Source organism: Paraphaeosphaeria sporulosa, assembly GCF_001642045.1.
Source record: "Paraphaeosphaeria sporulosa strain AP3s5-JAC2a unplaced genomic scaffold CC84scaffold_8, whole genome shotgun sequence".
Taxonomy (NCBI): domain Eukaryota; kingdom Fungi; phylum Ascomycota; class Dothideomycetes; order Pleosporales; family Didymosphaeriaceae; genus Paraphaeosphaeria; species Paraphaeosphaeria sporulosa.
In genome coordinates this window covers 1,665,841-1,689,009 of record NW_017253367.1, presented here as the reverse complement: position 1 = coordinate 1,689,009, position 23,169 = coordinate 1,665,841, and the positions used below count along the sequence as shown (strand labels likewise).

General features: G+C 49.8%; 9 protein-coding genes across 9 annotated transcripts; 1 reads left to right on the top strand and 8 right to left on the bottom strand.

Moving 5' to 3' along the window:
• Nucleotides 1–1,508: 1,508 nt before the first annotated feature.
• CC84DRAFT_1261782 (uncharacterized protein) lies at nt 1,509–3,439 on the bottom strand. Its single transcript, XM_018185096.1, has 7 exons — nt 3,168–3,439; nt 3,031–3,115; nt 2,946–2,983; nt 2,810–2,887; nt 2,711–2,763; nt 2,502–2,653; nt 1,509–2,444 (listed from the first exon to the last, which is right to left on the bottom strand). The coding sequence occupies exons 1-7, from the start codon at nt 3,244–3,246 to the stop codon at nt 1,859–1,861; spliced, it is 1,071 nt and encodes a 356-aa protein (XP_018033531.1). The 5' UTR covers nt 3,247–3,439; the 3' UTR covers nt 1,509–1,858.
• A 143-nt stretch (nt 3,440–3,582) lies between these two features.
• CC84DRAFT_1207898 (uncharacterized protein) lies at nt 3,583–5,765 on the top strand. Its single transcript, XM_018182125.1, has one exon. The coding sequence runs from the start codon at nt 3,958–3,960 to the stop codon at nt 5,596–5,598; it is 1,641 nt and encodes a 546-aa protein (XP_018033530.1). The 5' UTR covers nt 3,583–3,957; the 3' UTR covers nt 5,599–5,765.
• Nucleotides 5,766–8,517: 2,752 nt separating this feature from the next.
• Nucleotides 8,518–9,383, bottom strand: CC84DRAFT_1207897 (uncharacterized protein). The gene is made up of 2 exons (XM_018182124.1): nt 9,070–9,383; nt 8,518–9,017 (listed from the first exon to the last, which is right to left on the bottom strand). The coding sequence occupies exons 1-2, from the start codon at nt 9,260–9,262 to the stop codon at nt 8,560–8,562; spliced, it is 651 nt and encodes a 216-aa protein (XP_018033529.1). The 5' UTR covers nt 9,263–9,383; the 3' UTR covers nt 8,518–8,559.
• An 828-nt stretch (nt 9,384–10,211) lies between these two features.
• Nucleotides 10,212–11,358, bottom strand: CC84DRAFT_961434 (alpha/beta-hydrolase). The gene has a single exon (XM_018187964.1). The coding sequence runs from the start codon at nt 11,127–11,129 to the stop codon at nt 10,284–10,286; it is 846 nt and encodes a 281-aa protein (XP_018033528.1). The 5' UTR covers nt 11,130–11,358; the 3' UTR covers nt 10,212–10,283.
• CC84DRAFT_961446 (uncharacterized protein) lies at nt 11,300–13,872 on the bottom strand. Its single transcript, XM_018187965.1, has 3 exons — nt 13,758–13,872; nt 11,615–13,700; nt 11,300–11,563 (listed from the first exon to the last, which is right to left on the bottom strand). Exons 1-3 carry the CDS (start codon nt 13,799–13,801, stop codon nt 11,471–11,473), a joined length of 2,223 nt encoding a protein of 740 aa, XP_018033527.1. The 5' UTR covers nt 13,802–13,872; the 3' UTR covers nt 11,300–11,470.
• Nucleotides 13,873–14,086: 214 nt separating this feature from the next.
• CC84DRAFT_961313 (acyl-CoA N-acyltransferase) lies at nt 14,087–15,009 on the bottom strand. Its single transcript, XM_018187963.1, has 3 exons — nt 14,934–15,009; nt 14,558–14,866; nt 14,087–14,485 (listed from the first exon to the last, which is right to left on the bottom strand). The coding sequence occupies exons 2-3, from the start codon at nt 14,774–14,776 to the stop codon at nt 14,141–14,143; spliced, it is 564 nt and encodes a 187-aa protein (XP_018033526.1). The 5' UTR covers nt 14,777–14,866; nt 14,934–15,009; the 3' UTR covers nt 14,087–14,140.
• A 271-nt stretch (nt 15,010–15,280) lies between these two features.
• On the bottom strand, nt 15,281–17,611 carry CC84DRAFT_1189129 (uncharacterized protein; the record flags this gene model as incomplete). The annotated part of the gene is made up of 6 exons (XM_018181031.1): nt 15,281–15,975; nt 16,023–16,303; nt 16,353–16,559; nt 16,608–17,306; nt 17,354–17,425; nt 17,487–17,611. The coding sequence occupies 6 exons, from the start codon at nt 17,609–17,611 to the stop codon at nt 15,281–15,283; spliced, it is 2,079 nt and encodes a 692-aa protein (XP_018033525.1).
• Nucleotides 17,612–17,896: 285 nt separating this feature from the next.
• On the bottom strand, nt 17,897–18,464 carry CC84DRAFT_1097960 (uncharacterized protein; the record flags this gene model as incomplete). The annotated part of the gene is made up of 2 exons (XM_018174743.1): nt 17,897–18,058; nt 18,120–18,464. The coding sequence occupies 2 exons, from the start codon at nt 18,462–18,464 to the stop codon at nt 17,897–17,899; spliced, it is 507 nt and encodes a 168-aa protein (XP_018033524.1).
• A 288-nt stretch (nt 18,465–18,752) lies between these two features.
• CC84DRAFT_1251266 (FAD/NAD(P)-binding domain-containing protein) lies at nt 18,753–20,030 on the bottom strand (the record flags this gene model as incomplete). The annotated part of the gene is made up of 4 exons (XM_018184325.1): nt 18,753–18,822; nt 18,872–19,060; nt 19,117–19,295; nt 19,347–20,030. Coding segments are annotated over 4 exons (1,122 nt in total), but the record flags the coding sequence as incomplete, so codon positions are not given.
• Between the last annotated feature and the right edge of the window lie 3,139 nt (nt 20,031–23,169).

Sequence of the window (23,169 nt, the reverse complement as noted above, 5' to 3'; positions counted from 1 at the left end):
AGAGCCTTTGGGTACTGGAGGCTCTTTGTGCTAGCCCAGAGTCTAGCAATAAGCTTTAGGCGAGCTAGGGCCTAGATATGAAGCAGGACCATATTGCAGAGAGCAGAGGGCCCCATTTATCCCCTGAGCACTTTGGATACCCTTGTAGGTTTTCTGATAGGTCAATTTGTCTTTGGAAACAATCTTGAACAACAGCAAAAACAACAACAAATGTATGCCTCCGTCTTTTGTCTTGCAAACCCACTTTGCACGACCAGATGGAACACAAAGCGTGACTTGGCCGACCAAGAAAACAATAATTGCCACGCCGCCGACAATAGTAAAGACAACAACAACCTATGCAACGTAAGCTAAGTCATGAAAACTAGCTTGTTCTACACATACCTTTGCATCATCACTCCACCACTTATGATGGTCGATCCCCTTGAGCGCAGACCACACATACAAGAACAACCCAACGATCATGCAGATCTATGCCGACGCCAGAAACATTATCGACATCTGTCAAGTATATAGTTGTGCCATGCTTGGTCTCAGCCACCCGTTCCTTTGCTTCCCATTCGATTTCGAGAGGAGCTCTCGAATTTGTGCACGGCCGTCGCGGTGCGAGGACATGTGGTGGAGCCGGACGGTCTGATCAGCCGCGCTGAGGAGAGATAAAGCGGAAAGGATGATACCGCAGTACCTGTCGCGTGCCGGCTAACATGTACGAGAGCGGGCGGCGAGGGACTCACCAGGTCGTCCGCACAGGCCATGGCGATATCTTCCCGTTGGGAGGGATGGCCGGCCATGAAACCAGTCGATGTCAGCGCACCAGCAAGCAGGGCTGACTAGAGGTGACAATCAGCGTTTCTGCAAGCATGCGGTGATCACGAAAAAGCACAAGAAGAATATCTGAACGGCTGGAGAAGGATTGGACCTACCATGACGCCGACAAAGCTCAACTCGTTCAGCTTGCTGTCTCGCCACAGTCCTGTGAACCTGTCTCTCTCATCCGGGTCTTCTGTGCTGAGCAGTATCTCAATCGGGTCGTGAGTAGAAACACCAGAGCGTAGAAACCGCCCTAGAAGAAATCTAACCCCGCTAGAAGAAATCTAGGGACCTTGGTAGCCCCGAGTACGTGTTATGTTTGCGCTCTGCTTCTTGCTCCTCTGGTGTGCATATATGCAATTGGAGATGCCCGTTAACATTGGATCGTGACTAGTTTGACCAATGACGTATCAAGCGTGCAGCAACGTCTACCAGTATGTTACCATCAGACAGTGCTCCACTCTGTCTACTATCAGTGTTTAGAAGTAGTAGAGAGCAACCAAGTCTGTATTTTGGAGTACATGTTATCAACGGTCAAGTTTTCCAAAAATTTGAGCCCCATACTCTTGCAGCGCAGCCTGGAACAGGCGCGAGCTGCGGCACGCATGTCCTTGGCAGCAGACGAGGGCTTGCTGCGAGGGACCATAGTTCTAGGGTCGATTACGATAATGACACAAATCAATCTGAAGACGTGTAGTGTGTGAATTGTGTGGCTTATGAACTAATCTGAAAAGGAAAGCGACCGTGATGACGCGCGCCACTCACGGGTAAGATAGCCCTCCCGGGTTACCAGATGGCGCCGTCGTTTATCCTGCTCCTCTCGCATCCCCGCCATTCCACGGAATAGCGCCCACAAATGGTCAGAATGTTTCCTGAAACCATTTGCGCGCTAAGAGTCCATATTCGCAATTTGTGAGACAGTCAAAAGAACTTTCGCTGAGAATCCGAACAGGCCGTTATGAGGATTCAAGGTATGAAAGGATCCGAGAAACGTATTATAGTGCAGAGAGACAGACGCAAGACACGAAAACGTATGAGTAACGAAGCACTATTGGTAGCCATAAGAACCCTGGTAGTGTCGGCCTGGATATTGCTGCGGGGGATAATCCTGCGGTGCCTGGTGATACGTCGCTGGATACGTCGCCGGGTACGCTGCTAGGTATGTCGCTGGATATGTCGTCGAATATGTCGTTGAAGAAGTTGAGCCTGAGTAAGACTGGGCTGCTTGATTTTGATCTTGTTGTGCATAGGTTTGATTTTGATCTTGTTGTGCATAGGTGTAATTCGGCGGCTCCTGAACATGTTGAACACCGTCATGATCACTGTCGCTTCGACCATCCTCCTCTCGATAATACCGAAGAAGCAGGGAGTGTTGTTCCGGGATAACGTCTCCGATATCCTTGACTTTCACATTCATTTCGATTGGATACACCTTGCCATAGTGCAATCGCGATGCGGGGTCCATCCGCACGCTGGTATCTGCCGGATTGACACAGATTGGTTCTTTATCAAGACCGCGTTCTCTTTCTCCCTCAAACATGGTTGGCGTGGACCCATACAGATGTATCACCGAATGCTCAGATGATATGCAGCCAGGTTTGAGGGTACCCCGCTTGCTGTAGGTGAATATAGGACTGAGCGCACGTGTCAGTAAAGATTTTCTCCTCCGGTCGAGCTGTCCTAGGTATTACCATGCATAGACGAATCCGCGACGCGAATCGACTATAACGAAACGTCGGATCTGAGAGAAAGCTCTCTCTCCGTACTGAACGACTGTGATGTTGGCACTTAATGCTGTGAGATCCGTTGCACTGGCCGCTTGTATATGCAGCATGGCGAACACCTGAAATGATGACACTGATATTAGCAACGGAAAATTTCGCAGGCAGCACGAGCGTACCTTGCCGACCCTAAAGAACTGGCGCGCTTCACGGCCACTCCTCATTCGATAACCTGTACTTCTCAGCATTGCTACCTCAACATCCTTGGTTATGCTTACTGGGATCCAGCTGCTCAAGCCAGCCTGCCTGTGGGTTTCCTTTGATGAAGTCTGGATGACTCTTCACAGCCGCCGGTGCTATCAAACTATGCATCAGCTTTCTTCAGCTCTAAGAGGTACTCTTCTGATCGCCTACCTAGTTCTGGCAGGGTCTCTTCGTCGGTTCGTGGCCGGCTTTGGTAGATCAGCCCCGCTATGTTCTTAGGACGCGAGAATCGTACAAATCAATATTCACATGTGGATATGGCGTCCTCGGGTCGGCTTCCACAGGTGCTTGCTCTTTTTGAAAATGGTAGATATAGTTGCCTGTAGAATTGTGAGTTCGCACTTGAGGTCGTCACTAGCCTTGAACACTGACCCAACGTGTCTCTCGTAACATAATAATAGTCTTGGCGGTTAGCATCCCAGGTCCACACCGAAGGTGATGACTGGGACATGTTAAAGATCGTTTATGCCGTGGATGTTGAACGTCGTCGCGGAGGGCGCTTATAAGCAATCGCTGCCGCGTTAATGGACAAGCGATGCGGCTCTGCTATATTGCCATCTTGGTGGAGCTGCCTGAGGGTGTGTGGGCAATCAGTGTACTGGCGGCATGGTTCTGCGTCTTCTCCACTTTGGCGTGTGGAGCATGCAGAGAGTATGCAGGAAGTTGTGTTGCGTGACTTCGCTTGCTCGCGCATGTGGCTGACTCCCTTGCGCTAGGCCAAAGGCTGCATGGAATGTAACGCGGGCGACCCAGGATGCGCTTCGTGCCGCAACCATCCCCCTGGGAAGTAGGCCACGCCATCATCCCACGGGCCTTGAGCACAAACAGGCCACTGATAAGCCCAACTTCCGGGATGCGGCATCCCCTAATGCCTTGTCTTTGCCTCTTGACCTGCTCGCGCCAGCCACTCTCTTTCTAGGCGTATCGACCCCTGCCATTTAAAGGAGTTGTTCGTCAAGCGCATACAGCTGCACCTGTTGTATTTATCCACGTCAACGGACACTTGGCATCCTTGCAGTGAAACAGATACCGATCCATCCACCAACATCCGAGGCTCCTTAACATCTCCACAAGGCTGGCACAGGGCTATCCAAGATCACCCATCAACTTCTCAGCAAGAGAACAATGAACACCACTGCTCTGGTCTCTGTACACATGCGCCATGACCTGTGCTATGCAGGCACTGGGCTCCTCGACCGATTCGTATTACGGCTCGACCGACTCGCATAACGGCTCAACCGACCGCACTGAAGTGCTCGAACATACATTTGGCGGTCCTGATATTGGCCTTTTCAAAAACCCTGCGCGAATTATTGTTGCATCACCCTTGAGCAGATTACATGAAATCACACTTGCACAGGAGGAGGTTTCGCAGGCAAGGAAGGACTTGCTTGTCGAGCGCTCGAAAGCAAAAGCAGCCGGAGAAACCGTGCGATTACAACGCTTCGTGACTGGGACCACCGAGGGTCAACTCCTGAGCGCATTGCGTGAATTCTATAACGCTAACGCAGAGGCGCTGCCACCATCTATCACAAAAGCATATGAAAGGGTAATTCAGGAAAGAGATCGACTGGGTCTCATGGAGGATAGTTATATTGAAGCTGAAAGAACTCTTGGAGGATCGGAATGGAGATTCATGCAGAAGGAAGAGATGCTGTACCAGTATCACTTTCCGGACTTACGGGCCCACATGGAATCGACTTTACCCAAATATGATGCTAGAACACAATCGCGTCCTCCGCCACCTCCCGACCCAGTTTTCCTAGGAAATCAGACGGTTCTTGTCCACGACGCTCCTCCGCCTCCTCCGCCCCCGCTTCCGCCCCCGCCTCCGCCTCCGCCTCCTCCCCAGTACTTGCCCTTGAACTCACGTGAGCCTGTGAACGTGGCCGAACCGCCGCCTCAAACTCAAATTAAGTTGAATCCTGAGGCACACTTTGAAGATCAATATAAAGCCGCGGTAACGGAGCTCGACAATCTCAGGAAAGAATTCGACTCATTGCGTCCACAACAGTGGGAACTCCTGGATCTGGAATTTGAAAAACCAATCACCCACGTCGAAGCTCCTGAGCAACGTGTTCTCTTCCAAATTTTATTTGATAAATACAGCACTCTGCTGACAGAAATCATGAAAAAAGATGTCGAAGTCCAGCATCTGCGTCAAAATAGATGGGGTACTCCCGACATTCATACCGACTTGAGCCGGCGAATGTCTGATGAATGGATGCTGGACTATGCCAAGACCAATGCTATCGAGCGGACAATGTACTTCAACGTTCTTGAAGAAAAAAAGATATTGTTACCGCACGGTGACTCAGTAGACGAATGGTCAGAGCGGTATTGGTTCTCCCACGCAACGAACTCCTCGAATGATGGTCAAGATTCCACTCACACGGTTGGCAGTCGATCACATTCGACCTCTTTCACGAGTAGTAATATCGATCTGTCGGCACTGGCCATTTTGACGCCTGGAAGATGTATTTATCCATCAAGACGGCGACCACAACAAAGCCTCCCATCGTTGGCTTCCGAGAAGTTGCTCTCCCGCCTTCAGAACGTCGAAGTACGTCCAAGACGATTTTCGCTCAGCGCTACAAAAGGCGATATATCAGAACATGATTCGAGGCAAGCGGAGCCGGCCGACCACTCGAATGACCTGCTGATGTCGGGTCACGCATCAGAGTCATTACATCACCATCGAAGCCAAAGCTTCCCAGCAGTACTCAGGCCAAATGTTGTTACGCACACTGGTGGAGGTTCTTGTAGACATTTCCCAGTTCTATCACAGGCAATTATGTGTTGATTGAAGTGTTTCCGTTCAGGATATCGCACGGACTCTCTCGCATGTACTGCTTTCTGACTAAAACAGAACGCCAAACCAGTGTTCATCATTTAAAAGTTCACTCAACGTGGTGACTGAATACCCGATAGCAATACTTCAAACTTCAAGTATACCTGGGGGAGGTAGGCACACAATATGAACGTCCGCGAAAGGACATCCCATTGCACTTTTGAGCCTGCCTGTTGTCCGAACGAAATTCCTGCTATGCCCTGACTCAGCGAGACAAGGCTCCTGCCCTCCAGCGCCCTCTCTCTGACCGCATGTTAGGCGATCACACACCGATGGAATCTACTTGTATTACAATTTCCAGAGCCGCGATCCTCCCAATATACCGACTCTACAATCGATGCTTGGGACTGAAAGCATGCGTTTCGTCTCACTTGATGTACCATGAATCCTATTTGGCGATAATATTCCTATTGATTGGGCAAGTTTCTCGTATTTTGGTTGGCAGTCATTTGTTTGGACAAATCCCTGTTGCTCTACTCAGCCTTTGCTGCTTGTCAGGAAGCGCAAATGAGGGCTCCAACCAAGATAGCATATTATTATCGGACCAGCCCATCATGCAACTGCCGCTCATACCTTCCATTGGCTGAAGCCAAATCAGGCGAGCAGGCAATCTCCAGTGACCAGTGCCTCCCGCGATACGGTCTCATCTTGCGAGGGCTGCAAATCGGCCCAGCGATTGTCTCTCCGCCTGTAAGATATGGACGCGTGCGGTCAAATGATTTGTTTTTGACTAGCAGCTCTTATCGAAACAAGAAGAGTGCGAACATGCCATAGTGAAGCACTGAGATCGGAGTTCAGCGCAGGAAGTCATACCACCCCGAAACCGAGCTTACAAGCCTGGTTGAATGTAAGACGTCCCGTGCCGCGTGAATATCGGCTTACTGTTCGACATCGGTTGGTTGCTGCTCTCGGCGCAGATGCACAGGCTACCGATTGGATACATTAATAGCGCGAACCCTTTTCTTCTCCTTTGAATCTTTCGGAGATTGTATAATGGCTTCCTCTGAATAGAAGAAAGAAGTATGCGCACTTGTGCCTTTGTCATGGTCCTCCAGTTCCGGTAGTGTGTACCTTGCACTTCCCGCACCCCGCTATGCATCCTGGTCGACCAGAAACGGCGACCCACTTCGATGCACAAACGAATATCTTGCAGCTCTGCCTTCCTAGCTCCCGTGGACCGGTTCCACATCACGTATTCGTACCACATCCACGGTAGCATGGAGTTTTCGAGCAGACATTGAGGGGCAAAAGAAAACACCTTCTGTCCACGGTATGACTCACAGTAAATCGTGCGACGTAGCTGCAGCATGCCTGCTAGATGCGGGGCTGCATTCCCGTGATAGGACAGTCGCACGCAATTACAGGGTTGATGGCAGCAGAAGGGGATTCGGCACGTTCATTCCTAGTGCAACTGGTCGGTGCCGCAATCTTTGAGACAGTCACACAGAGGAGATTCCCTTGCTTTTTCGTGCTTCGTGTTTCGGCCCGCGCCTGATATTCTCTCGGGCCGCTCGAAAGGCAAACCTCTGTTGTTGGCCGAGTCACTAACTTACCCAGCCCCGACTCTGGATCATATCCTTGCAACCTTCACGCATGCGCGGAGTGCGTGGCCCCGTATCTAATCAACCCCACCAATCAAATGGAGTCGATGAATCACGCGCGTAACCGCAGTGTAAGTCTCGGATGAGTGAGCAGTGATCGGCGACAATCGTAATGCAGCCTGAGTAGTGGTGAGGTTTGTATGATACGCTGAATTACTGCGTAGAGACGCGTTTAGGAGAATGAGCCTATCCTTTTTTGACCAGTTTCAAGCCTGGTAGAGATTCATTAAACGCATCTTCAAGCGTTCCCGCCAGCAAAGCCAGGAGGAGCAACATCTGATAGGAACTCAGGAGTATCTTCGGATATTTCTAGCCTAAACGGCGATTTGCACTTGTCATCTGTTCAGCCATCAGCCTGGCAGTATTCTTCTACCCCCACGCGTTGACCGATCGTAAACTTTAGTAATGAAGAGCGAGTACGAATCGCTTTGATTGAATCTTTCAATTAGGAGTATGCGCATACCATTTCCGTCGCAGAGCCTCAAATTCCTTCCAACCGGACCGCAGCTCGGCTATTTTCAGCCCTGGTGAATTGCCCTCAAGAAGGCAAACAGCGCTAATGCAGCCTAACAAGGCGATCGGTGAGTCTGTACATGGATGCGCATGAGAATCGAAGCGATGGGGCTGTATCGACAAAATGAGAAATGTACCACCCAGCAGTCAAGATTCACGGTCGTTGCACAGAAGCACAAGAACCGCTGTGTGGATAGGTCATTGCCCCAGGTCACTATGATCAGCAAGAGTAGCCTGTTACACTACAGATAGCGTCGTTCCAAATTCGATGTCAGGACCATGAGCTGGGTTCGCGCATATCGCTACTAGATTTCGTTCATGCACGTCGCTCTTCAAGTCCTCAGAGAGATGCTCTTGAGGAACATTCACCTACTGTACCCCGAACGCGCCCCAGATAGATGTCGATCCTCAAAAGTACCGCAGCGGTATGGGGACGATGATGAAAGCATACTCATACAGTATGCCCAGGCGGACATCAAAATTGGAATAGAGTCGTTCCTACTTGTTCGATGTAGCTTGACCTGCAATATCGCACTTGTATTTGGTAGACTAGTGCATTTTCATTACCAATTTACCTGCGGCACTCCAAACGAAAGCGAGAAACGTATCAGTCTCCGAAAATACGCCATCCAATGGTGACGCAAAGTTTAATTCATCTATTTATTGTTGAAAATTCTCTCCAAACAAGGCCATAGCCTTTCGGCAAACTCTTTCCCTAAGCCGTCCTCCTCACCAGCATCAATGTCCAAAGCGTCCAATCCATGATCATGCTCTCCAAGTACCCTCCACCACTCATGCTTCATCCGCTTAGTCTGTAGCGCTTCGAAAAGCTTCTCGCTCTCCTGATCGTGCACAAAATGATCTTGCTGGGCGTGTGTCGCAACACCGGAGGAAATCTCTCAGTCAGATTGACCGGGATATTCCACTTCAGATTGGTGACCACCTCATTGAATGTACCATACACGGATTCGAGGTAAATGCCTTCCTTCAGCATGTAGAAATAGGCGTTTGCTTGGCCCCAGTACCTGAAATCCGGGATCTTGCAACTGATCGCGAGGCGAGAGGCCATAGGTGCGTCTGGTCCAATGAACTGGCGGAACTCATCGTAAACGATCAAAGACGTGCGTCCTGGGAGTGGGCTCGGCTTTATTGGGGTTGTGAAAGCCTCATTTGTGGGTCCTTGATGGGATACAAGCTGATGATCGCCTTTGGCGGAGCCTGCAGGGTCAGACCAGCGGTCAAAAGCTAGCTGTGCACCTAATAATTGTTCAGTCACGCTTCAATGACATGGGGAAACTTTCCGGCTCACCACAGCTGCTTCCACCGATAATCAGCTTCTCGGGATCCACAAACCCATCCCCAAGCTCGGTTGGCAGTACTTGGCGACACCAACTTGCGCAGTCTTCCGTGTATCGATAGAAATCCTTCGTCTTCGCCTGAGGAGCCAACCTGTAATCCATATTTACTACAACAAACCATAGTATCGGTCCAAAGTAGAACATATGTGTACCGATAGCGTGGCGGTTCTCGAAAACTAAGTCCACTGTGGTGCATCCAAACGATCATCGGGCATGGTTCGGAGAAGCATTCTGGGCATAGACATCGCAGACGACCTCGCATCCATTCTCGTCAGTTTTGTAATCAAATGTTCTCGGAGTAGGGATGTTGGCGGATATGTCGAAGCGGTGAGACCCTTACCAGATTCAAGGTTTGGGTAAATATTGAGTTGAAAACCTGAAAGAGTTGCACCATCAGTGAAGGAGGTATACTGATATATATACTGTTTATGCGCGTACCACACAAGCAAGCCCTTCCCCGATCTAAGATCTAACTAGTGCCTAAGGGCAGCAATGGGCAGTCTCTAAAGGCGGCTGATGTTAAATGTAAGGCACACAGCTGCTCCCACTTGAACGTATGCCAAGAGATAGGTTCCGAAAGGATTTACTTGGATGGAAGGGGATTGTTCAATAATCATCAGGTTGGTGTAGATGGTGATACCCTTCTGCTAATTGTCATGATACGTGAGCGCATGCTAGATCACGTCGATTTACACAATATTGTAAAGAGTGTTGCTCATGTCAGGCTGTTCAAAGTTAGAGATGTAGTTGGGCCTTTTACCTCTACAATAACGATCTAGTGTGAGAGTGCGACGTTCTAGCTCGCGCGTGCTCGGCATTCAGTTCTGATTGCAAATCGTTGTCAGAGAAGCTTCCCTTATAATACAACGGCTGCTGTGGTGATGATAGTGTCTTTTGAGAAAAAGGGGGATTTTAAGGACCGTTCTATATCTGCGTAGCAAGAGTCCCCAACCACAACCTCCACTATGAACATACACCTTCTGATAATATGACTTCTCTGTCTCGCAGTCCTTTTGGTAGCAGGGAAAATCGTGAAAATCAGCGTATCTTTTTCCGGAATCAATCGCTCGAGGAGTTTCTGCATCAAAGAAGGGTGTGAGGTAAGGGGAAAAACCCAAGCCTCGTACTAAGAGAAGCATCTATTGGTAACTGCGTCCATATTGTTTTACAGTGAATCTAAAAATTGTATAATATTCTCCACCACAGCATCTGGAGCATCCACAGGCGAAAGATGCCCCGATTCATTCAGAACCTGCAGCTTTGCCCCAGGGATACGCTCACACACCTCCTTTCTAACCCTCTCAACTGGCTCCACAAGATCTTTCTCCGCAGCCAGCACCAGCACAGGGACCGCAATCCTACCAATTTCACCAGACACATCCTCACCCATCGCATACGCAGGCCACGCTTCACGAGCCCACTGTCTCCCCTTGATCATATCGTCGACCACGAATTCTGGTAGGTCTCTGTCTTGGAATGATGCCGTTAATACATTTTTCGCCACAAAAGCCGCAGAATTCAGGTCATCGTACGCATGCAGCTGCTGTTCACGCATCTCAAACGGCAAACGCAGTGGTGTCGTAGGCGCCGGACTCATGAGCACCAGACCTTCCAACGCCGTCAAAACTCCCACACCAGAAGAATACCATCGCGAAGCCACAAGTTGCGCGACCTTCGCACCCATCGACAAGCCTACGAGTACGATTCTTTCGAGCCTCAACTCCCTTATACTTGCTTCGACATCATCGGCCAACGCAGTGATGGTATATGCTTCCGGGGTGTCGGGGCCGGTCGAGTTTCCCCAGCCTCTAAAGTCAAGGGCGACAGTCTGATACTTTGCGGAGATATGCGGGATGACGAGTGACCACGTGCGAGCGGAGCCGCCCCAAAAATGGAGGAACACGAGACTAGGTCTTCCTCGATGACGGTCGGGGCTGTGTGGCTGACTGATTACAGCGTTAATGGTGACATCGGCTTGGAGCTTGATGAGTTCCGTTCTTGAAGATGTCATTTCTTGCGAGTTGACGAAGTGTGTCGGCAGTAGTGGGAGAGTGGGAAATGATGTTTTATATAGTGTCTCGACGTTGCCTGAGTAACATTAAACACTGTCTTCTCTAGAGTCTCTTATACTGTTCAGGTGGCATGTTGCTGTGCATGAGTCATCATCCGGATCGGCACGGAAAGACGACTGAGTCCGATAATCGACCTGAATCTCGGAACCTACATTAGTGCGTACGCGCATTACGGCTTGCTGTAGAACAGGTTTTCCTCAGATAGGGGACATCAGATTTGCACCGAGATCCTTGAGTGGCTCGTTGAGAGGCAATCACTCCAGATCCGGGCATGGCAATCTCAAAAGAGCCATGTGTTTTGCACTTCTGTCTGATCGAAAGCCCAGTTCATCATGTCGTAGCCATAGGGGTCGTTCATACCAGTTGGTATCTGCTGTAGTGTTTTAATGCGGCGAGACTAGCAAAAATGGAATAAGAGACTCACGATTGATTGCCAATCTGCAAGCATTTCGGGCGTCAGATCATTCAGGGAAAGGCTCCCTAGACCAGCCTGATCTTGGTTCGGTATCTCTGTTTCCATCATTCCCTCCAGCAATACCATTCCACGCTGCAAAGCATTGTGTGAGGCTTCCACAAGTGACCTCCCGATTGCTTCCTTGCCTAGTCCCTTTGCAAGACCTTTGGTGTAAGCTTCCATGAGATACACAAACACAAGTGCCTTAACGTTTGTCTCGCCGGCCTCCATGCACCATATCGACCACGACTTGGCTTCTTGGATGATGGCGAATAAATCTCGCCGCAGTGGTGTCGGACTTAAACCGTCGTCTTCCTGTATTTGCGTTCTCATTTCGACTGCAATCATCAGGATAGATTGCAACACCGCCGATCTGAGGAATCCCTGACCACAGGTGACTATTCGCTGGAGATCATCTCTTACGGGGGACGTTGTACCACTCGAAGATGATGAGCCGAAGTCGTTCGAGGCCGGGAATATCGCGTACCACATTTTCAGAGCTGTGTCAAAAACTGTTTTCCTTGAGAATGCGTACTTCGCGTCTTTCAATGCAGGGCCGAAGAAAGGCGTATGGACAGCGCACAGATAGCGGTTCATGACCGTATCTACCACACGGATTTGGAAGTCAGATGGCAAGTTTCCATGGTTAGAATCAAACCCTCGAAGAGCGTCTCGCAAAGCCTTGTAGCCTATTCGTAACTCCGAGTCAAGTTGAAGGGTTTCTTCAAAGGTGCCAGTGGATGTGAAATTGTTAAGAAACGCAGCTATTGCGAGCCGAGCTGGGAAAGTTCTCCGCAGGATTATGGAGACGGATGACTGCGTCAAGAAAGTTTCCGGCCTCGCAATTGCGTCGTTGTTTTCAAGCTGGTCGTCATCAAAGTTCCCGGCGGGTTGGGTATCGTAATCGTCCTGGCTCAGGAGAGGTGGGCAACCTGCATAGATACTCGCCTGCAAGCAAAGCTCGATAACAGTGGTCCAAAGTCTTCGATGCATTTCGTTGGCATAAAGTGTCCTCGCTGGCAGATGCGCGGGGTCCCTGTGCAGACCTAAAAACATTGCGGAGCGTATCAAACTCCCCGTGGAAATGAACACCATGTCTTCGCCTACAGCAGCTGTCTGTCGCGCAAGAAGCTGGAGACAATATATTTGTATATATTGTATACCTAGTCGATGCTTAAGGTGGGGGTTGGTAAGGAATGTCTCGGCTTCATGTACCCATCGCATGGCTGACGGACGGAGCGTAAAGTTGTTGTTGTAGGACGTTGCACCTATTGCCAACACCAGCTTCAATTGCACCAAGAAAGTTGAATCGGGATCACCCTCCGTTACCCATATAGCTTCATAGGTTCGTTTGAAAGAAGGAATATGGAGTATTCGGTACACGCTTTCAAATGTACGGAGATAACAGTCTACCAGATCATCCGCAATGTTCTTTGGAGGCAGCTCTGGTGTTGGCGAACACGGCCATGGTGGTTCTCTCTGCGATTTGACGAGTCTGGCTATTCGCTTGCATTTATGCATCCCCGAGAAGACCTTCTCGCTGAAGTCTTGCGTGCTGGGATCTCTCGCTTGTCCGTCAATCATCTGCGCAATGTCTTGGACCATAATCACGCTCATGTTCATCCAGTGGCTCTGGCCGTACATCCTTTTCTTGTGCGTGAGACTGCGATGTATGTTGGGAGATTGACCAAGGGCAGGATCTCCATGGTGGATATAGAAGGTGCCACCAATACGGCTATCCGCCGTTTCGATGCTGGAAACTGGTGTCTCAGCTGTAGAAGGAGCTGGAGGAGTAGAGCGTATGACTCTTCGCAGTGCATTTTCAAGTTGGTTCTCGAGAAGTGTGACGCGATTTCTCATAGAATCCATGTCCTGGAGTGGAGCCGTAGTAGAAATGGTGGTGATGGAAGCTTCATCGCGATCACTTTCCCGTGAGCGATGAGGCAACACCGGCAAAGTCTCATACTCGCATGTACTGTTTCTAGACCTGATGCAATTACTGCATGGGGTTTCGCGGTTGCAACGGATCTTGCGCTGCCTACACAAAGTACAAGAGCTGTGTCCGATCCAGATTAGCCTGATTATTCGTCGTTAAAGAGCCATGCTAACATACACTGCTGGTCGTCTTCTTCTACGCTGGGGCTGACTATCCGGCATCCTAAGCCTGTCTCTTGTTTAGTGTCAATTGTTGGTGCAGTACTTTGCAATATCAGAAAGCTTGAAACACGATGACTTACAGAGGGATCGGGAAGCTTCAGTTTTATCCCCGAATTTGCCGATATCTCCGCCCCGAGGCCGCGGCACATCCCATGAAAGGCCGATTCCCGATGCAGTCATAGATGTCACTGGAAAGCAGCGATTAGGAGCACAAGAAGTTAATTGGCCATGATGAAATCAATACGATGCAGTCAAATGCCAGGCCCTGCGCTCGGATCGTCAAGCGTGGCATTAATTACAAAGGCTATTGAATAGAGATATAGACATAGGAATCCACCATCAGATCCCATAAGCCTCCAAATCCTTTGTCAATCCCTTACTAAACACCATTCCAATTATAGTCCCTCCGTCCGAGTAGATCCCTTTAATGTTCCGTACACCCCACTCCTTGAACCCTATCCGTCTGAGCACTGCTTTCGAGCCCTCATTATTTGGGTCGCAAAAACCGAAGAACTCGGTCTGACCTTTCTCCTCCTCGAACCAACGCACCAGCGCTGCTGCCGCCTCAGTCGCATACCCTTTCCCTTGGAATGCGGGAAGCAAGCCATAGCCTACGTCTGGCGCGAGTGGTGCGCCCTCGAACTTCCTGAATTTCAGTCCAACGACGCCAATTTTGGTGTAAGCCTTGACTCTTTGAGAAAACGGGACATCTTCTGCCTCTGCAGTCGCGGAGGTAGTGGGCGTTTTGAGACTGACAAGGTATCGGCCATAGCCCGAACTATAAATGAGGTCGTTCGAATCGATATTCTTGCGCGCGGCTTCACGGTCTGGCATGAGTGAATGGACGGGTTTGTGATCGCGGTTCTGCTCCGTGTCGTACAGTGTCACTAGGAAGTCGCAATGGGAGTCTTGCAACGAATCGAAATGGGAGATGACAAGACGCGGAGTGTCGATGTGAAATTCGGTAGCGACCATCGTTTACAGGCGATGGAGGGTTCAGGATTCGACAGATGTAGCACAATCCCAAAATTCGAGGAGATGATGAGGGGAGTGTCTCATAGTTGCCTAAGTTGGAGAGTCAGGGTGCGATGACTCATCAGTTGATCCCGGTTCAGGTATCGCTCCTACATACTGACTATGTATCGCCGGGAAATCCGAACACGTGGAAAAAATATTCGGAGTTAGGTTTTAATTACAGGTACGCAGATTGAATGACTTTTGCACGTTCCAAGATGCCTGTTTGTGACCCATTACTATCGAGTCGTAGAACCATGGGTAGAGAAGAGTTCTTCCGGCGAAGCCTTAACCCATGAGTGGAGACAGATTGCTGATTTGTACAGCTACAAACACACAAAAGTTTGGATAGTGGCTGTCTCAGTGGCGCATGCCGCCGCCGAAGCCCATGCTGTGGTAAGTTTCGTCCCCCCAGAGGCCTGCGTCAAAAAACCTAGCGTAAATATAGATTAGTACGTTCCAACTCTATACAGAAAGGATGAGCTCATACCTGTCCATTTCAAAGTCCATATCGCGCATGAAGGCGAAAGGGTCATTCTCATTCATGCCATTGGGATTCGGTCCCTGGTCAATTGACACATGTGGGCAGCGCGTAGTGTCCAGCCCCAGAGATGAAGAGGGTCCATCTGTACCATCCGTCATCAGGCCATGGGGAAATCCTTGGAACGTGTCCGGCGTGGGTATTCCATTTGATGGCGTTGTCTTCGCACTGATTTTCTTCATGAACCAACTCTTGGTCAAATCCATAATCATCTCCAGCGACCAGTAGAAATCATGATGAAAGGATTGTGTCCGCTTAAAGGTACTCAAATTTTTCATTCGATAACACAGTGATTCAAGGTAGAGATCTAGACGTCCCCGTTCATGGGCCGCTTTCACATCCCATTGCGCTGCGGCATGCGCGTCGCTAGGGATGCACAGGCGTGCTAGTGTTATCACGACGAGAGGAATACGGAACCATTCTGCGAATGCCAAGATGTGATAATTCGACATGGGACAGCTAATTAGAGTGTCGAGGTACCGTTTGCAAGCTTCGAGAGTGGCGAGCAAAGCGTTTAGGCGCGTCGCATCAGCGATGTAGTCTTGGTTGGATGATTTCGGTGCTCGAAGAGCTATGCTATGTAGCTGCATATCGGTGAATGCAGATGAAAGATCGAATACTGCTAGAACGTTAGCCGTGCGGCCACAAGAGCAATGCATGCCTTACTGAGTTGGTACTCTTGGTTATAACGCTCGCGCTTCCACTCTTCGAGCTGGCTTTCCAGGAGCCGAAAGTTCATCAAGATGCGGGGATCTGCGATATCGAGCCTGGAAGTCTCTTCGGTAAAGAAACAATCTTGGATCTGGTCATCGAGGCGCCTTAATGCCAGAAGATGCCCAATTATTACATCTGAAGGGAATTGACGATGATCTCTCAAGTTGCTACTACATTTCCCCATGTATTCTGTATATTTGAGCAGGCTGGGCTTTTGCATTCCTGCAGAAACTCTGATAGAATTAGCGAGTGTATGACTACATCATGGGATTGGTGGCTTACTGAGAGGACAAGTAATAGCAGCCAAGGAACGTCCGCTGCCGCTCCAATTGCTCCGTTGTAGACAATGGCGAAGGCGATGGTCTTCCTGGAAAGTCGATGACCGGCGGAATCGAACTCTGATGAAGTCCAAGATCAAGTGCAAGCCCGTTCGCAGTCGTCTGCATGAAGTATATTTGCTGAGTCTTATGACTGAAGACGAAGTGGTATCTGACTGGTCAGTTCTATTGAATCTGAATTTAAAATATATGCTGGTACCTTGATAAATAGACAAGAACGCTTTGCAGTAACGAAATCGTTCTCCTTGGGCGAATGAAAGTATGATCCGCCAACTCCTTTCGATAGACCCTGTCTAGATGGCGTTGCAACTTGTGATCCTCCCAAGCAGCGACTGTAAGAATAGCAAGACAAAGCATAGGCTTAGTAGCATGCAAGTGTTCGGCCGAGGTCACATCGTCTATCGGGACAAATGGAAAAGTTATGCACATAGACCGGTATATGTCGAGTAGATCATCGGCCTTTCCGTTCTTCAGCAGCTCGTTCACTTTCTCATCATTAATAGGGTCTTCCGCCTTTCGTTTGGATTGAGCTGGAGCATGGTTTGGGTTACAACTGTCTTCCTTTTCCGCGAAGCTATGGATGCTGCGCAGTTTCTCGACATAGTCTAAGTCTTGTGCGTTCTCTGCTGCATCCACTTCCGTCTCGGGCTCTGGAGCGGATACCTCGGATGGTGCATGGATCTCGGGCAGCGATGTCTGCTGCTCAAAGGAATCCGGAAGTTGCAACCAGCTCCCAGGGGCGACCGGACGATCTCTTCCAGCGAGTTTGTGGGTTCCAATGGTTGTCCAGTGAGGTCTCTCGGGTGGAGATGTCGACGTTTCAGCTGTGTCCGTGGCACTTGTCTTAACAAGACTCGCCACAAGCCCATCAATCTTCTGCTCTACTTGCGATATACGACTTCGAGCGCTTAGGACCCTGCAATCTTTGAGGAGGACCGTGCTTACGATGGACCGCGCACGCGACGAGGGCGGCGTGGGACTTCGGCCCAGATACAGTCACGTTTAGCAGTAAAACATCTTGTATACAGTCAGTTATCGAACAACGAAGCTGATCATAAACGAAACAGGCGGATGGTACCTCTGACAAGTGCCGGACTGCTCGCTTGGCAGGCAACGTGTCTTGAGCGTTCGGCAACGTTGGCAAGCCTGGGTCACGCGTGGGTTTGCAGGTCGCGCGGATGTGGAACTATCATTGTTTTCCATCCCGGCTGTCAGAAGAAGAAAAGAACGAGGTGCAAGGAATGGAGCAGCCGCCATAGAGGCAGCGGAACGGATGCAACAATCACGCCGATCCGATAAGAAGTCGACGCTAGTAACCAACAAGGACTAGTTTTTGGGCTCTATCTCCGGCTACATTACGAACTCTCCGTCACACCAAGCACACAACAATATCACAATGGTATTAGAATCATATTTCAACCGCGCCTAAAGAAAGTCTTGTCTGTAGCATGAGCTTCTTCCGCGAGGCTTCTGTGACGAATCGTAACTTTACCAATGCTCAAAATTGAGCTTCGAGGCCAGTCTCCACCCGTAGCACAACGTCGCTCCAATTGTAATGATGTTCAGATGAATACTCATCGCGTGATTCCACGAGAAATCTCGATTGACTCCTGGCAGCTTTCTGCTACCATCGATTTGGTTCGCTAGACGCTGTTGTCAGCACATGCGCTCTTGCAAGAGTTCAATGTTCATCGTTCAACATACACAAGACTCGTCTCCTCATCATCAACCTGCTCGTGCGCGGCCCATATACTGCTAAGTTTAAGAGCGCCGTAGCTCCGGCAACGAAAAAGGGTATCCAGTCCCCCTTCCTCTTAGCTAGAGCGAGCGGGCCATGGGGGAATGTGATCGCAGTAAGAATGAGAAGAGCTGTTTGACCACGGAAGTATATCGGAAACACTCTTTTTTGCAAGTCTGTAAACGAATGGGCCGGTAATGCTTGGTATGCCACTTTCACCATCACAAAGCTCTGGTAAAGTTGTGTACCGAGTAATGTGGCGTATGCGAATAAATGAGCTGGGGCGAGGATGACATGGAACTCGGTTAGGCGACGCATGGTGGGCGAATTATGCGCGTATCTGGTCGGTCGGATAATTATCTTGCTCTTCGTAGATGCGGAGTTCTCTGTTTGATTTGACTATTGTTGCAGCCTAACGACGTGAGCTTGGGATCGGAATCGGCACGACCTGTGAATCCGTCCCGTAAGATAGGGATGACCGCGTAATCTTTCCAAGATGAGAGGACACGTTATGGGATTCATTATTCCTCTTCAATAGGGGCGAAGCTTTCGATGCGCATAGCACGTACCCTATTGTTGACCGTTTCGCCATCAACAAGCCGGTACCTACAAATTCGGGTTCGAGATATCTGCTCCTCTCCTCGCCCAAACCCCGTCGATACCCATATCTAGTGATCTATCTCGAATTAGTGACATGAGAAATAGTGATATGCCCAAATTATTACCCGTCATCCTTGTGCATTACTACGGGCCTATCATCAGAAGCCGGCGATGGATTACGGAAGATGACACTCTTCTTGATGCCTAGTGTGAGATGAATGGCTGCTGGGTCTGTGACCTCGTATTTCTCGAGAGGTTCTTGGCCGAAGAGATGAACGACATTTTTGGTGACGATCTCTGCTTGCTTCATGGCACTGTACAGAGTAAGTGACCAGTAGTTGTTTACAAATAACCAGTTCGAGACACTTACGGTCTTGCAGCTTTGTGTGCTGCCGTTGCGGCGATATCTCCGAGCGAAAAAACGTTGGGAAAACGATCATCTTGTATCTGTAGCGTATCTTTAACGGCAATATAGCCTTGCTCATCGATGACATCCGGTGATAGCGAGCGAATGATCTCTGACTGCGGGGTCATGCCGTTGCAGGTGATCTGATCTAGGATTTAGCAAATTGTCCACCTGGTTTGATGGTGCTTTCTCACAGCAAGATCAGTCGGGATCTTCGTCCCATCCACTAGCTCCACATCAAATCTGCCGTTGTCCACAGGATAGCCTTCTTTTGGTAACTTGACTCTTTTACCCAGTACCAGGTTCACGCCCAACTCATCTGCTCTTGCTTTGACGACGCTATGTAGATCGGGGTGAAATTTATTCATTACATTCTCTCGAGAATGCACTAATGTAATACTCTTCTCAGGATACAGCTCCTTGGCATCAAGAGCCATCTGTACACCAACAGCGCCTGCACCGATGATGACGATCTGCTCACTGCGCTCGACTTGCTCCGCATGTTTTCGTAGATATGTCGTTCGAGATAGTTTGTTCTCACCGGGAACGTTCGATGGTGGAGCGAGCTTTGTGCCTGTAGCGATGGCCAAGGCAAAGTAAGGAATGCTATCGACTTGTTGTCCATCTAACAGGACCTTGCGGTCGAGCTGTACGGCAGAGCTCGTCAGACCGATCGCGGATGCTTGGATGAACGAACCATTTTCCCCAAGCCGACTTGCTTGGTAGGGAATAAATGCCTTGTTTGTGGGTACTTTGGTTGTTACGGCATATCGCGGAAAGGCGAAAAGATGTTGGAAGTGGCTGTTCCTTTCGACTAGAAGTACCCGGAAACGCCCTTGAGCTGCCTTCGCAAGCTGCTCTGCAACATTTGTCCCTAGAATGCCGAGTCAGTATTCCACCATTTTGCTGTATCATTGCATGTGGCAAGCACACCGACGTAGCTTCCGCCAATCACTACAACATTCCTGGCGACCATGGTGTCTCGTGAAGATGCTAAGTATACCGCAGTGTGTATCGAACTCAGCGATTTTATGTATAATCCAACGAAAACAAAAAGAGCGCCGATGTATGCAAGCAATTTTGTTCCCATCAAATCAACAGGTGGACTCTTTTGTAGTTGAGGGCCTAAAAACTTTATCAGATCCTCGTGCATCTGCCGATGTCGGGTCCGTCCGCTAGTCCACTCGGATATGAACCGCGGGATGCGGAGGACCTAAGTCCGAGAGGGCGCAATTCGGCGTATTTCGTTGTACAACCGGTACTTTTGGAGCCCCGAGCGGTACCAAATTCTGCATTTGAGTTTTCGGCAGCGATCGAGGGCTGGACCTTGAGTATATGTATCCAGCCAGTATCCAGGGTGAGAACGAGCAGTGACTGCCGGCTGCGTGAGAGGAGAACGAGTATCTGACTAACCCCGAATGAATTAGCGCAGTTCTCTTTCACCCCAACATTCACTTCCTTTATCAATCATGCAAAGATCAATCGTTGAACACCGAAACGAGATTCTTCAATTATCGGTGCTTTCGCTAGGAATAGAAATTCACTAATGGCACCTATAGAGAGCTGCGAGGGGCAGCTGTTGAGACAAAACATTGTACGAGATGTTGATAACCCAGAAACCCTACCATATGAAGCACACTCATGCGCTCCTGTATCCGTCCACCGAGGCCCAAGTGCTGCAAAGATGTCCTAAGCATGAATAGCTCAACAAATCATGTTTCCCTCCAGTGAACGATCTCAAGATGTGCGATGAGATCGATTATCGAACAGAAAGATAGCTGGCTGCCTGCTCTGCGCTCGGGACCTTCTACTTCTTTCTGGTCATACTCACATTTTTGATTAGGTGGCCAGGACGCGCGCCAGCTGTGCTCTTTACTGGTGCACGTGTACAAGCACACACAATCTTACCCAATGACATCTGGCTGAAGCACCAAAACGATGCTGACGCGGATTCTAACACAGAAAGAAGTATCGACAAAGTTCTTGTGTTTGAACCCTACACCTGGTGGAGAGGCGTGAGAGGCTCGCTCCCAGTCCTGCACGTTCGCCCCTTTCCAGCTTCGAGATCTAGAAACCACTCACCCCACATTGTATGATATAGATCGACGGGGCCCGTAATTAATGGGCACTAGGGTTCGTGCGCAGATCACTGTATCTAAGAATACTTAGCTCGTTCGATCTTTGCGATGCCATGACCTACACCGTTCGATGTGTTAAAACGCTGTGATAGTGGATCATGTCTATCCAGTCTGTGTCTCATCTTCCTATCAGATGAATTTTGCGTGCTCTTCACTCCTGCAGCTTTTGGGCAATTTCTACCGTCCACATCTTCGCATACCTGGTGAACAATAGTGCGTTCTTCGGGACAGCCTTGGACTCGAGCAGTAATATCCAAGCTCTTCCATCTTATGAGTCAAAATGCTCCGACCCACTTATCAGTTGACACACTTGAAACATAGCAGTACGTTTTGTAAGGAGAGGCCACGCCTCAGGATTAAACTCTGCGAGACAACAGTGTCCTCTCCTTTTTCGAATTACCCTGAAACCCCGGACCCAAGAACACGCTAAGCACGCAAGTTCAACATTTAACAACGCTCTACATCCACCTGCGGGTGTCAAGGAAGATTAATTGAATAGATTAGATATCTCTTGGCTATGACAAGCCTTTTAGTGCTGCGATCGACGGCGACAAGTAAGACTTCCGGTTCGGGCAAGGATGCGTTCTGAACGTCCGTTCGCCACCAAATAGTCTTCACTACCATAAAAGCAGTGCTCCAGCTTTGCTATGTCGAAGAGGCGGTACAAGTGGACATGGCGATAGCTCAGGGCTGATGAACGTCAAGCCCATAGATAACCTCCGACTGGCTGCAACTTCGAAATCGAAACGATCGGGCGAGCTGCAAGAAGGCCTCCCGCACTCATTTCGAAGACAATTTCTCTGTTTCACAATCTGCGAACCGCTCACGCAAGACGATCCTCAACCAGATACTCGGAGATCTACGATCTCCACGCCCCACAAACCCACCGCGTCTAAAACATCCCACTCAGCCCACGACGGCAGGCTAAAACACCCGCGTCCTTACACAAAGTAGACGACGCGCAAGACGAGGCTGCAGGAGGAAGGTCATCTAGACCGAACCGGAAGGTGCGGCGGCCGACACGTGTTCCAAAAGATGACGGGAAGACCCCTCGGCGATAGATCAAGGCCGACCCGGTAGTTCCGCTACTAGAAATAATGACTAAACTTGGGAGATTTGTTGGGCACGGGAGAGAGACGGGCAGATGCGCGGTGAGCTGAGGTATCACCGGAAAGGGGAGCGTCGGGCGAGGAATAGTGACTGGGCATCAAGACCCTTTTTTGTGAGATATGTCAGGCACAACGTGCGTGCAGACCAGAGGGTAGCTGGCCCGGGAGCAAAATGCCGATGCAATCAGGCCGCAACAATGGATAGGGCAAACCAGCTGAGGGACCATGGCCTGAAACGCATTGAGGGCGCGTTCGCGTGAGCAGTGAATGTTCGCGAGCGCCAGCGGACGTTCAGTTATTTTCGGTGCCGTGTTTTGGCCGTAGGTGCGCGGCCATTTCTTTCCAACTGTCACCATGAGTAAGCGAACCATGCGGCGCAACGTAATCTCAACGGCTGAAGCAGTAAGATTAACCACGATGTTTGATAGTTGGTTTGGTTTCGCGTGAAAGGGTACCTTCGTCCGCGCAGTAAGCACGACTCGATAAAACGTCTGCGATTGAGGCTCGCACCTAATTCTGTCCCCGCTGTACCACCTCCGTCATCTACTGCTTCTTGGTGGGGAGGGAAATAGAAGCTGCTGCAGATTCGGTGATGTACTTTGCATCTTGTAGTATTGAAAGAGTGTACCTGTGCATGCGTCGGAGGCATCATGGGTGTGGCTGCCGTGCAGCCGCTCAGCCTCCACCGAATGCAATGTTCGCTGCCGCGAAATCAGGTTATCAGGGTCCCGATTGCGCAGGGTCATTCGTCGGCACACAGAGGATGTAAA